The following is a 13,806-nucleotide window of genomic DNA, read 5'->3' on the forward strand; positions in this document are numbered from 1 at the left end:
TCCGCTAGCAGGTAGACGTGGGACTTGTAGTTCTCTCCATCACGTGTCACTGCTGTCAAGTGCTTAGCTAAAATACATTTCCCACAAGCCAATGCAAATCCCGTATCCATGACAGCCTGTTGTTGTTGGAGGCGGAGAAGCCTGCAAGGTATTGTGTAGCCAGATGCTATCGACAATAATACAACACTTCTTCTATCCAGATTCATACAAAATAGATAGTTGACCAGCTAAAATCAGAGTATAAATTCAAAGACAAGGTAGGGGCGCTGTGTTGAAGACAGCAATGGTTGCGCCTCGTTTGTGCTTAAACCTTTAAATATACATATATATATATAAATCAGATATAGCTGACCCGGATGATTGAACATGTCTATCGACCTTCAGAAGGATCTGCTGTGGATTTTGGTTCACGATGCGGGATCACAGCAGTGAAACCTAAGACTGAGGATGATTTCACGATATAACCGAAGACCTGTTTCTCACAAGCTAGAGATGTAAGTAAAGTAATGTGAATATTATAAGTACATGATGTCTTATGAACAAGTTACTCTGACTCTACGTAAGTTATATGTTTGTAATGATTATATTTGGCTGATGTCTCCTAACTAATGCTTAGACAATAGTTATTAAGCAATATAAAGGAATGAAATTATGTTTTGTTGTTAGGTACTGATGAAAACTATACTTTTCACATAAAGCAGACTGGGGCCAAGAGAGGCTTGGGGGCACAGATGCTTTCATTTGACTGTATTTATGTGGCCCTTGTGCGGTCAAAAATGCAGAACATAACAATTGTATATTATATTTATGTCTATTATTCATTACACGTCTTTAAATCAGACTATAGGGTTTTTTGTTTTAGGATTTATGTCCTCCCCTTTTGTAATTATGTGAGTGGTTTTGCCCCTTAAAAAAGAATTAAGTGAATATCATTTTTTTTTTAAACTGCTTTTACATCAGACTAAAAAGATTGCCAACCACTGCAAGAGTATACATCCCCAATTTCGCAAAGGATGAATAAAGTTCTTTAAATATTTATTTTGAAAAAAACATATTTGAGCAGAATATTGACTTCACTCTTTTTGTGCAGACGAGGTTTGTCTCGGAGCAGCCTCGACCAACACCCTCTTCCAGAAGCAGATGGAACTAAATCATCACAGCACTTCCCCCATGACCTGCAGGAAACTTGCTCCATCCATAACAGGTAACAAAAAAGTAATGCTTTTTTTTAAGGATGTAAACAAACTGAGCAAGGCTTCAATACGGTCTTTATGACACATCCAGCCATGTGGCATCAGGTTAATCTTGCCTTTCAGATTCGTTATGCTATACTAGCAGTGGACAGCTGATCTGTTGATTCTTGGTATGTGAAATACAACACGCAGATGCAGTTGATAAATTGATATCACATTCCCGCTGTTAAAGGAATAAGTAATGAGGTCATAGAATATTCTATCACTCTGACTTCTGAACTTTATTTCCATTGAAACTCTAATTGAGTTAAGTAACGACTGAATTTATTTCATTTCATTATATCGTTTATGCATTATAACCTTTTTCTTCTTGTCTATTTAGCTCTGAGACGTCTGCAGCCTCTGGTCACTCTGACTGTCCGACAGTCATCTCTGTGGGTTCAGACCACTCCTGGTCACGGATCCACAGTTCCATAGGAACTGGAGTCTCCACGGAGAGAAGCTCTGTTTTTTCTTGGGGCTACGATGTAAGTCACTCTCTGAAATTCAATTATTATGTGTTAGAACATCCATCAAATAATCTCTTGCATTCACAAGCATTTACAATCAGATAAATAATAAATGTAAAAAGATTAAATGAGATAACTAAACAAACCCAAAAAGAGAAATGATATATTAAAGTGGACATATAAAATGTATAAGAATGTCAATATTATATATATATAATAATTGATTGATACTAGGAATTACATTGTCCAAAATTCTTTGCCAGAGAGGAATCATTTGGAATAAGCTTCACTAAAATGATTAATTTCTAAAATAAAAATGCAGAAATATTTCGAACCTAATTCACGTGTATCAGTTAAAACAAAGGTGACTGATTTTAGTGTGGAGGTGTCTTATCAAACCTGCATATGTATATGTTGAACAGAAGAGATAAAGTCACATAGCTTGTTTACAAGAAAGGAAACTTTACATTCATTCCGTGTCTCTTTCCTTCTGTCTCGCAGGAATTCGACAAGGCAGCGTCGCGGCAGGTGCAGCAGATGTTTGAAGAGATCGACAAAGAGCTGTACGAGGAAAAAGGCAGCGGTGGAGGAATTCTCCTAGGACTGCAGGATGAATGCCAGCAGTGGGCCACACGGTTTCCACATCTCCGGTGGGTCCCCCTTCCTCGGTTTCTCCTCATGACCTCCATCACAATGAATTACTGATAAAGGGTTTGTGTGCTGCACAGGATCCTGGGTACTCAGATAGTCTGTCCCAGAGACGACGGTGTCCAGTGGTTTGCGGCGTCAAAGGACGGCAGCTTGTATGCAGCGATGCAGAGAGAAGTCATGTCGTCTGAGGTGGACAAGAACAGCTCTGTGTAAATGCCTTCATAATAACAACTTATAGATGGATAAAACAAGCTTTTATCTTAGATGAAGATTATTTAGATGCGACTGCTTAAACACAAGTCTTGTTTAAAGAGCTTCAACTTACATGAAATCATTTCAACGTTGATGATGAAGGATTGGAGGAGAAGACAATAAAAACCGTCTCTGAACAACAACATAAAATAGTGAATCCAGTATGAACTCGTAATATTTGCATTACTGCAGTCAGCATAACATTGTATCTATTTCTTTAACAGAATCGGCAATGTATTCACAAAACCTGTGTTTTTTCTTAAAATAAAAAAAAACACATGTAAGTGTCAACTGATAATTAATTTACTTTTTTGCCTTAGGAAGTAAATGATTTTAAAGAAAAAGAAATGGAGGAGTGAAAGTTGAAGATTAAACTGCTCAGATAAAGCTTCCAGTAGAAGTTATCTACGGTGGCCCAGGAGCTCAAGCTATTTAACAAACCCTGAATTACAATTTCCTGAAACAAAATGACAAATTTTGAAACTCATTTACAATGTACTGAAACAAGATTAAAAGCTCTAAAACAAAGTTCCAAACTTAAAATAAATCTAAAATTTCCCAAAACAAATGTACAAAATCTGAAACTAATCCCTTTTAATTTAGATTTTGTTTCAGAGATTTCAAATGTGTTTTGCACTTCTGGGTCCACCTTAGTGACGTACAGTGACTGTTGTATGTTAGATGTCTAAATATTTGTGTCATAATAAATAATGAGTGTCTCTTCTTGGTCAGGTTGAACGTGCAGGGCAGAAAAGCGGAACTGGTCAAATCATCTTCTTCAGAGCTTGTAGGTCCTTCTCGCACGTCCAGCTGCTCCAGCAACCCCGAAAAGCCTGGCGTGTACGAGGTCGAGGGTCAGATCGAGGAATATTTGGCTTTCGATTGCGTCGATCAGTGAGTTTGTTTGACCGATGGTCGTGACAGTGTCTGACCCGTCATTCTGTGGGCCTCAGGGAGGAGGTTCTGGGGCAAGATAGTTCTGCGCCCAGGCATCGCTCCATGCCGCCGGTCTCTCCCTACAAGTGTTGTCGTCAGGCTGTTCTGGACCAGCTCTTCGACGACGTGTGGCGGCAGCTGGTCGGCAACATGCAAGAGCTGGTTCTGAGACAGCGAGAAAGTTTCAACTCATGTGAGTCCAGCTCGTCCAGAACCACTAGAATCATCTAACATGTGTTTGTGGGATCAAAGCAAGCTTCTCCAGGAACTTCAGTCCTCTGATTCAAGACCTCCAAGACCCGACCGTGATGTTCTCCACTATGCCGATGATGCTGCCGAAAGTGATCCAGAACAAGGTGCCGCCTCTCGCCATCGCTTCACAATTCCAGGTAGGATTACATCATTAAAAAAAAACACTCCAACAAGATGATAGTTAAACAACATGCTACTTCAGGAATGATGGAGAAACATTGGTACCAGAAACTTGGTAAAAGTATATTTATAATACAGCTTTTATTGCAGCTTTTCTTGTTTTAGTAAAGGTTTTCAGTTAAAACATGATACATTTATACATAGTCACTTTTCTGTGGTTCGAGAAATTGATTTATACATCACAGAGATTTCTGACCTTGTATAGGGATTTTGAAGACAGAAAAAATATTATTATGAATATTTCTGCATTTGCTGTCATCGAAAAAAAAAAATGTAACTCCCTAATTTGATCCTTTATTTACATTGTGACTATGGAGAAAAAATGGACATTTTATTATCAGTACAATATGTTGGTTAATATAAAAGAATCATGGATAATGTACAAATATCAGCTTTTCAAACACTTTCTTCTTCTTCTTCACAAGTGTAGCTTCAGTAATGATAAATCACCCAAAAACTTAAGAAAACAAGTTTCTATAATCATTTTTCCACGACTATAAATGTCCCTTTTAAAACAGTCGTATTTTTCCCCTGAATATTTCAGACTTTTGAACCTAAAATGTATTCATGTGACTCTTCTCTTCCTCACTCTGTGATCACTTGTTTTCATCCCCTCGTACCCTTTTATACCATTCATTTCATTCTTTACTCTTTTTTTTTTAATGTTTTTTTATTTCAACTTTTCTCACTCCTTGTCTACCTCAATCCTGCATTCTTTCACTTGAAGAACACAAAGAACAGAGGCAAGCACAAGTCCAGGTGGAAATCCAAAAAGCAGAAAAGAACTCCCAGTGTACGTTCCGCACACGATGTAGAATCATGAGTCGATCATCCTCAGATCCTCAGTCAGCAGCATCTGTTATTTCTGGACTAACTGTGTCGCTGTCGCATGTATTCGTTCTGTGTATGACTAGTGTTGTACGTGACATGCTTTTGCTTGATCAGTGGGATAGAAGCAACTAACTGGTTCACTTCTTTCTTTTCTAACTCTTCTGTCTAGACCACATGTGTCAAACTCAAGTCTGGGAGACAAATATTTTATGTGGCCCATTAGATGATTGAAAGTAAATCAATTCAATATTATAAAGAGAATTTAAATAAGAAATGTTGAAGGTTAAGTAAATATACAATTTGATCAGCAATTGAACTGGACTGTGAAAAAGGTTTTGTGTGTTTTTGAGTTTGACACTACTGATCTAGACAGTTGGCAACAAGTTTTAATTACCTTTTTTTCATAGGTGGGAAGAATCCCGGCTGGATCAGCAGCGACACAGAACAACCTGAATGACCTGATCATGATCCAAAGTATCCCACTACAGCAGAGGAACCTGGGCTTGCTGGACAGAACTCAGTATGGGCATATTTGACCAACTTTTTGCTTTCAGATTAAAATGTATCTATTTACTCTTTTTTCTGTGTGTTTGTGTATGTATGTATGTAAGTTTATTTAATTATTTGTTTTACAAATTTGACTTTACTAACCAATTCTTATAAACAGATAATTGTCTTTATTTTCAGAGCTCAATAGGTGGCGCTCTTGGCTAAAATGTAATGTAAAGTTCTATGGATGTAGAACTATTTCTCTTATGATTCAATATAAAAAGAATCAATAAAATAAAATAAAATAAAAAAAAATATATATATATATATATATACAATCGAACCGACTCTTCTATTTTTTAGTTGATTTTTTTTTATTATATATACAATCGAACTGACTCTTTTTTAATTTTAATGCTTCTTTATAAGTTTATTCAATTAAAAACTAAAAAAGCTTCAAATATTTCAACCCTTAAAAAAAAAGAGGTAAAAACTGCTAATCTAAAGTTTTACATTGTAGGTAGGACATTTGCGTCTTAATTAATCAATCCCAATTTTTTTTTTTTTAAAGTCGTTTTTCTTTTATTGCAGCATTATTTTTTAATGTAAGTAAGTAAGTAATATTTATTTATATAGCGCTTTTCGAGACCAGGGTCACAAAGCGCTTAAACAATCAAAACAATACTCAAAAAAGTACATACTTTAAAGATCAAGATAATACTGAGAACAACACAGGAGTTCGAGAAATTCAAGGAAAAGCCTGAACAAATAGAAACGTCTTAAGATGTTTCTTAAAGGAGTCAGTAGACTCCATCAAGTGCAAAGAGAGAGGAAGATCATTCCAAAGCTAAGGAGCAACAGCCTGAAAAGATTTCTCTCCTCTGGTCCTGAGCCGTGGAAATATGGAAAATATTTGTTTTGATTTTATTTTATAATCAAGAAGCACATCTACCTCCACAAAAGGGCAAGAATAGCCGTCCTGTGGTTTCTGAAAACAATGAAGCTTTCTTAACCAATCACTTTCTGTTTTAGTTAAAAAAGTTGTCTACAGTTCTATTTATTTGACAATTTGTTTGCTAAAAGATGATCATTTAGACCCTTTATTTATGTTGATACAATACGTTAAAGTTTTTATAAAGTTCTTTCCCCTCTATAATAAACAAGGAAACATGTTGTTGTAGAAAGAAGTGTTCTAGGATTGACTATGTCTTTAACATTTATGTCAGTGATTTCATGTTAAGTAAAAAGGGAAATAAATGTCGTTCTGTTATTTCCATCAGTGAATTGGAAGATCGTCTGTCCCATCGACCAGGCTCCAGTGTGGTCCCCTCAAAAAGGGTCCGCACTCGCCGCACTCTGGACCAGAGCTCTTCCTCTCTGTCCCGCCCCCCCCAGTCTGCCAGGCACAGGAACCCCCCGCCGAGAACTCTTCTTCCACTGGTGCCCGGCCTGAGCCATTCTAGCGTCGCCGCATCTATGGACGAGGTCATCCGCGGGACACGTCTGTGAGTTCCATATTTCCAACTCTTATTTTTTTCTTTTGTCCCGGGGGAGTTTGTCTGGAAGCAGACATCTAACTATCCGAGAATCTTAGAAAATGTGAGGCAGAATAACGAGCGAAGAAGCTTCAGAACGACACAGATGAACCCATCATGAACTGCCAGTGTGTTGTACAGAACGTCAAATTCTTTTTAATTAAATGATTCCAAAAATATTTATACCAAAGTATCAGACAGAAGGAGAGTGTGTTTTTAAATATGCACCATGAACTTAAATTCACCAGAGCTGCCTCGTAACTTTACTTTCCTTGCGAAGAACCACAGTCAGTGACAGACTGACATCTCCGCTGCTGCCGCTGAGCAGGAACACTCTCCTGCCGCCCATCAGCACCATCGAAACGGATTCTTCTCCATCAGGGCTGCAGTCCAAACATTCCCAGGTGACGCTCCACAACATTTTATTCATATTTCTGCTTTAAACAAAAACATATGAAGTATTAACAGTGGATATGAATATATATGTATATATTTAAAATTGAAAGTTGATGAATTTAAAAAATGATTAAAATTGAAAATTGATATTCAACATTTGTATATGTATTTGTATATACTGTATATATATACACTGTATATATATATATATATATATATATATATATATATATTACACAATTTTGAAAATATACATTTACTATACATAAAATATGCATTTATTAATTTAATAATAAAGAAAAGTTTCATCCTTTCAATATAGAAATTATTTCATTCTATTATTTAAAAAATCAATGCTTGTGTATTATTAAGGAAAATGAACACATTTCTGGATTTAACCACAGCATTAAAATTGAAAATATAATTTTCAACCTTCGCAGAGACACAAAGGCTCCTCCAGTCGTGCACACAGTGCTATCAACGACGAGGTTGGTGGTTCTATCCCGAGGGATCGTCAAATCTTGGACATATTTTCCAGACCAAATACTACTCACACATACAGAGTAAGATGTTTAACGATAGGTAGTTTGCATTTAAATGGTTAAGATATTTCACATTTTTTCCAATGTCTCTTCAGTCAGACACTCCGTACAGACGCTCCTTCACAGTGCTGGACAACATCGGACTGGGTCGGACCGGCAGAGCCTCAGTGGCCACAGGTGCATTTTATATACATTTGCCCCTTGACATATTATGATTCGATTTTTGCACAAGGTTCTACCCATTTAAAAAAATTGCACTTTTTCACTTTGTCTCAAACATATTTATTTGAACAGCTGATAAACTACAACACAGGCATAGACCTTAGTGGAAGACACTAGTTACCATTCCCATATTACTTATGCCTTTCTAATCACTGCTTTGTTAAATGATGGCTGATTGGTCGCAACAATAGTGTATTTAAATTATACGTATATGTTGCTATCAAGTCATCAACAGCAGTGATTGGGAAGGCTGGGCTGCAAAGCATTTTTGGGAGCTGTTCAGGTCAGCATTACTGAGAAGGTTGTTAAACAGATATGTTGTTAAACTAAACAAGTTAAAAATGCAATTATTGAAACTATTTTTTTGCCTCAAAACTTGACATTTACATTTTATCTTTAGATGCCTTGGGAATTGGTGTGACTGGCATCAGTCTGGGCATCAGTAGCGCTTCCTTCTTAGACTCGTTCTCCCATCATCCTCTGGGGCACTTAACTATCCACGATGAAGACGAGCCAGACCCACAAGCTCCAGAACCAGGTCAGTTGAGGAGATGCAAGCTTCTGATGATGCCTTTAAAAAGGTACCAGGACAGCTGGTTAAGTTTATTTGACAAATTCTTTTTTTTTATTTCTCGTAGCTCCGCTGGTGCCCACATCAGTTCCCCTTCGCTCCCACACCCGGGGAGGCCTCTCATCCAGAGCCAGCAGACCCGGGTTGTAGTCGCGAAGCTCCTTTCTCAGTGTAGCATATTGTTATAGCAAAATGTAGCAAGGTGATGCTCATGATACTGCTTTGGTGAGTTCAGTTAAACACATTTTTTGTATCTCAGCTGCCAAACACAACCGTTACAATCCAGGCAGGAAAAATCAATTCAAGAAATATACACTTTCTTTCTTTTCGTCCTGGAAATAACAATGCAGGGAACACACGCTGAACAACCAGGGAGTACAAAAGCACTTTTCAAGGGCATTTATTCATGACAATGTCGAGGCATCAGAAAGATTTGACTTGTTAGACTAGAAATACAAAAAGGTGTCGTCTGCTCTCAGCCAATTTAAGACGTTATCAGGATTCAAACGATGTACTCCTAACGTAATCAGCCATAATACAGACTTGAAAATCCTCACTTTTATACAAAAAATTGGAGATGACTATGTACATAAACATATTTATTTGTATTGATCAACACTTGAATGTGTTAAAACAATGGAGACAAATCACTTTGCTATTAAAAGGTGTCACACAACACAATTGTTTTACTTCTTGCTTTTCTTCGACTTTTTGGACGGTGTGCTCTTTTTGGAGTATTTGGCTTCCAAGTTGGATAAGAAACTGTTGAGGTTCTGCTCCCGCGATGATTGTTTTTGCTGATAAAACAAGACAAAGACCAACTTTCCAGGTTATCAAGTGATACAAGTGGAAATCCAGGTTGATGTTTTCCAACAATTGCAGCTGTCAAATCATTGTATGCAAGTAGCGATGGGTTTGTTATAAACATTGAAGCTTCCATCACACATTGATAAATTAAGACTTTTTTTTTTTTTTAAAACAGTTCCTAACCCCAGATCGTTAAATTCTTCAACCATTTCCCAAGGCCTCGCCTCCCCTTCCCAATGAAACCCCCACCTAATGTTCAATCTTGTTTACTTGTATATTTAGTTATATTATCCTATTTTATTTTAGTAGTTTGTATATTTTATAAATTTTCTCATTACATTTTGTATTATAAAATCTTAAATATACATTTTATCTACAGCAATAATTGAGAACTCTGAGAAATTGTCCGAAGGTACGTGGGTGTGCGCGCGTGCGCACTTTACTTTTGTCGTATTGATTTATTTTCATCTTAATCATTTTATCTTATCCTAATTTCATCCAAATTTAATTCATTTTCATCTTAATTAGTTTATCTTATGTTCATTTTATCTGATTTATTTTAAATGGTTTAATTTCATTTTATTTCATCTTGTTAACTTCTTCTAATTTAATCCTCCTTTTTTAAATGTCATGTTTTTATTTTTATATTATTTTGATTTCTTATTTATTTGATAATATATTCATTTATTTTTTACTGCATGTTGCCTGCGAAGTAGCCTTTAAAATGATTTTTAGTTTATTTATACGTCACTGTAGCACTTTCATAATTAATACATGATTGAGATGATTGTGATGATTCAGATAAGTTACCAAAATTCCTGCAGGTGTTGCATTACTTGTCTTATCTTCTCCACAGAAATAAAGCTTGTGAAATCAATTAAAACAAATTAAAAAATAAGACATTTTATCCAAATGTGAGAATCATCCATGAGAAAAGTGCAACAAGTCTCATCATTTTGCAGAGTAATAACTTGGAAACACTTTATGCGCAATGCAAATTTTCACTTAATGAATAAGGAACTCAATAATATGTCGATACACGTACGTGAATATATAAAGTATTTATATAAAATATTTACCCTGATCATCATCATGAGACTGTCGTCCTGATCTCCGAGGCCCAACTCTTTTTGCATTTCCTCTGCTTCCTTCCGCTCTCGGTCAGCCTGTCAGGGAGAAAAGTTGCTTATTCTTCATTCTCTAAATAACACTTCGACACTTCAAACTTACCCGTTTTCTCCTAGTTTTCTTCTTCTTGTCTGCCTCCTGTGTGAATGCGGGGAACGCTTCCACTCCTCCGTCGTCTATGGCCGCCTGGATGATGCTGCGGATCCTCGGTTCATCCTCGTGCGTGAAGCACATGACCGATTCTGCGATGGCGTCCATGTCGCCCTTGTGCTGAGTGTAAGTGTTGAGGACGTCTTGTTTCTCCTCCTCAGAGCCTTTGTACTTCTCTTCAAATTCAAGGATGTCCTGGACGGTGATCTGGTGGATCAACACAGATTTTAAATAATTATCATACATATTTGTTCTGTCAATGACACATTGATGGTCTTTAGGTCAAAATAAATATACATGAAATATTGTCTTATTTGTTTTCTGACCTTTAGGAGTAAATCAGTGTCATCAGAATATTAAATGGTTGAATTTAACATTTCAAATGTTTAAACTTTTAAAACCGCAAAATAATAATAATTTCTATATTTAAACGTTTATATTGAATAATTAAAATCAAATCAAATAATTTGAAAATGAATACTTTTTGGTTCGTTATTAAATAGTTTTTATATCATAATCCCAATAACTAAAATTAAACTTTTCAAAATGTAGTATTTTTGTGTTCCGTTTTTGTGAATTAGAATATCAAACTCTGCTTTTGTATTGTACTCGATTTTATAAATTATATCACAAAAAACTGTCCAATATAGAAATTGTTCAATTCAATTTAAATAAAAACAAATTCATCATTTCAATTTAGAAATGGTCAATGTGTAAAAAGAAATAATGTTCGATTAAATTAAATTATTCGGTTTAAACAAATGCTACTTCTCAATATAGAAACTATATCTTTCAATTATAAAAATATATAAATGATTCAATGCTTTCAAAATAAATTCAAGATCATCATTGGAAAGGTTAGATTCCACAATTCAACTTTGTAATGGTGTGTACTGATATACTTTATTTAAAATAAATAATAACACATGAAGGATGAATCAACAACAACATAAATTAAGCTTGACAACACAGAGAGTGTGTGTTGTGGATTACTTTAGGGAAGAGAATCCTCCAGTAATCGGTCCAGTCGCGGTCCTGACCGAGACCCTCAGACTCTTCATCCACCAGTCCTTGTTCATCATAGACGCTCTTCAGCTCCTGGTCACTCAGAACTGCGTAGACTTTGCCCAGAACCTGCAGGTGAACAAAAACACACAGAACATTGAACAACCCGAGAGATCTACTGTTATAACTGTCGTCATGTTCTCAGTGACGTCACCTGGAACTTCTCGGTGGCTCGCGGGTCGTCGCGCGCTCTGTCCGGGTGCACCTTGAGTGACAGCTTGTAGTAGCTCTTCCGGATCTCAGCCTCCGCCGCGTCTCTGTTGATGTGCAGGACCTCGTACAAGCTGGAGGCCTTGAAGAGCTCCTGACAACTGTCGAGTAAACCCATCCTTCAGAGCAGGGCTCTCGTCGACGCTGCTGCCGTTGTTGAGGAGCAAAAGAAAACAAGGCTTCGGTCTTTTGTTGGAGAAGATTTGGCGCGCTGGTGTGTCGCATACTTCCGCTATGAGCATCGACGTGCTTACGTCATGCAAATACGTGTTCTCTGATTGGTAGTTCCGTTTCAATGCTTTATACGTCGAGCATACGTTTATTTTAAATATTTTGTTCAGAATCAGAAAAGGTTTATTGCCAAACACAGCCATGTGTTTTTGTGGTGGCAAAATAAAATAATATATAAATAAAAAAAAATGTAGAATACAAATAAAAGAAAACAAAATTTGCATTGAATTTCCTTCTATTCCAGTAGAAGTAGTAGTATTTTTTTTTTGCTCTAACATTTCCAATATTTTTCTACTAAAATGTGTGATCCTTTTTCCTGAAGTATCACAATATAGTAATATATATCGTACTGACCCTAGATTGTAAGTAAGTAAGTAAGTAATTTTTATTTGTATAGCGCTTTTCCAGACCAGGGTCACAAAGCGCTTAAACAATCAAAACAATATTCAATAAAGTATATATTTTAAAGATCAAGATAAAACTGAGAACACAACAGGAGTTCCAGAAAATCAAGGAAAAGCCTGAACAAATAGAAACGTCTTAAGATGTTTCTTGAAGGAGTCAGTAGACTCCATCAAGCGCAGAGAAAGAGAAAGATCGTTCCAAAGCTTAGGAGCAACAGCCTGAAAAGATTTCTCTCCTCTGGTCCTGAACCGTGTGCTAAGTATCATGGAAAAGCGCTATATAAATAAAAAATGACTTACTTACTTACTTACTTAAATTCTTGACAATACACACCAATAATAAATATGTTTCCTAGATTTACCTGGTAGGGGTTGGTTCCCGCTTGAATTGTCGTCTTGTGATGGATGGGACACAGTTTGCTCATATAGATGTTGGTCCACATTCATGTATGATGTCATAAAGGCATCATTACCTGTTATAAGATCCGTAGGGCGGTAAAGAAGCAGCTATTACTTCTAATCTTGAGAAGACATTCAAGATCTCTCTAATTGTATAGACTGCTACTCTGCTCCAACCGCTCTCAAAATTTTGACGCCCTCTATTTGCTCTCCTTCCTGTTCGGAAGGAAAAAAGCCGTTCACAAAAAGGTCTGGTTCTGTTTGAGATTTCTGCCTCAGAGGACGCTTTTCCTTGCCATTGTTGCTCTTGTGATTTGCTGGAACATGTATTCCTTAGATTAGTTATTGGGTAAATTACTTCAGTTAACTCAAGTGTTTTTTTAAGTACCAAAAAAGTACCAAGTCTCTCCTGGTTGAAATGTGTTTATGAACAAGGAAAAAGAGGTATGCTGTACAATTTATGTTCTGCATTTCAAGGACATATAAATGAGTGTATTTATATCCTTTTAAATGTATAATGACCTTCCTCCTAAGCTGGAACAAGCCCTTTAAAGTATATACTTTTTTGAATATTGTTTTGATTGTTTAAGCGCTTTGTGACCCTGGTCTAGAAAAGCGCTATACAAATAAAAATGACTAACTTACTTACTTCTCCATTTCTAATATTTTTTTTAAAAATCATCTAATATTGACAGAGAATGGAATCAAAATACAAAGCTTAAATCAAGGTTGTTAATTAATGACTAATTTAATACCAAAACTTTACCAAATACCAAAGCTTTTGGAAACTTTATATTTCCCTTTCATAAGCCAAACCTTAACTCCTGAGTCTGTAAGTGTGTCCGAAGCATGT

At 36.3% G+C, this 13,806-nt stretch overlaps 2 protein-coding genes across 4 annotated transcripts; one reads left to right on the top strand and one right to left on the bottom strand.

Annotated features, from left to right (window-relative positions):
* Nucleotides 1–157: 157 nt before the first annotated feature.
* On the top strand, nucleotides 158–8,809 carry fam149b1 (family with sequence similarity 149 member B1). Of its 2 annotated transcripts, XM_087802945.1 has the most exons (16): nucleotides 158–494; nucleotides 1,091–1,204; nucleotides 1,576–1,720; nucleotides 2,204–2,352; nucleotides 2,431–2,562; nucleotides 3,338–3,499; nucleotides 3,559–3,734; nucleotides 3,794–3,930; nucleotides 4,701–4,766; nucleotides 5,212–5,324; nucleotides 6,574–6,798; nucleotides 7,109–7,232; nucleotides 7,665–7,787; nucleotides 7,862–7,943; nucleotides 8,389–8,526; nucleotides 8,627–8,809. In XM_087802945.1, the coding sequence occupies exons 1-16, from the start codon at nucleotides 448–450 to the stop codon at nucleotides 8,707–8,709; spliced, it is 2,016 nt and encodes a 671-aa protein (XP_087659071.1). In that variant the 5' UTR covers nucleotides 158–447; the 3' UTR covers nucleotides 8,710–8,809. The 2 variants fall into 2 exon arrangements, with proteins under 2 accessions (XP_087659071.1, XP_087659072.1); XM_087802946.1 differs by lacking the exon at nucleotides 4,701–4,766.
* A 134-nt stretch (nucleotides 8,810–8,943) lies between these two features.
* dnajc9 (DnaJ (Hsp40) homolog, subfamily C, member 9) lies at nucleotides 8,944–12,937 on the bottom strand. 2 transcript variants are annotated; one of them, XM_087802948.1, is made up of 6 exons: nucleotides 12,917–12,937; nucleotides 11,864–12,066; nucleotides 11,638–11,778; nucleotides 10,597–10,851; nucleotides 10,446–10,532; nucleotides 8,944–9,356 (listed from the first exon to the last, which is right to left on the bottom strand). In XM_087802948.1, the coding sequence occupies exons 2-6, from the start codon at nucleotides 12,035–12,037 to the stop codon at nucleotides 9,246–9,248; spliced, it is 768 nt and encodes a 255-aa protein (XP_087659074.1). In that variant the 5' UTR covers nucleotides 12,038–12,066; nucleotides 12,917–12,937; the 3' UTR covers nucleotides 8,944–9,245. The 2 variants fall into 2 exon arrangements, with proteins under 2 accessions (XP_087659074.1, XP_087659073.1); XM_087802947.1 differs by lacking the exon at nucleotides 12,917–12,937 and having other exon boundaries at nucleotides 11,864–12,139.
* Between the last annotated feature and the right edge of the window lie 869 nt (nucleotides 12,938–13,806).

The sequence above is a fragment of the Callionymus lyra genome, chromosome 11 (genome assembly GCF_982586985.1).
Source record: "Callionymus lyra chromosome 11, fCalLyr1.hap1.1, whole genome shotgun sequence".
In the NCBI taxonomy this organism is placed as follows: Eukaryota; Metazoa; Chordata; class Actinopteri; order Syngnathiformes; family Callionymidae; genus Callionymus; species Callionymus lyra.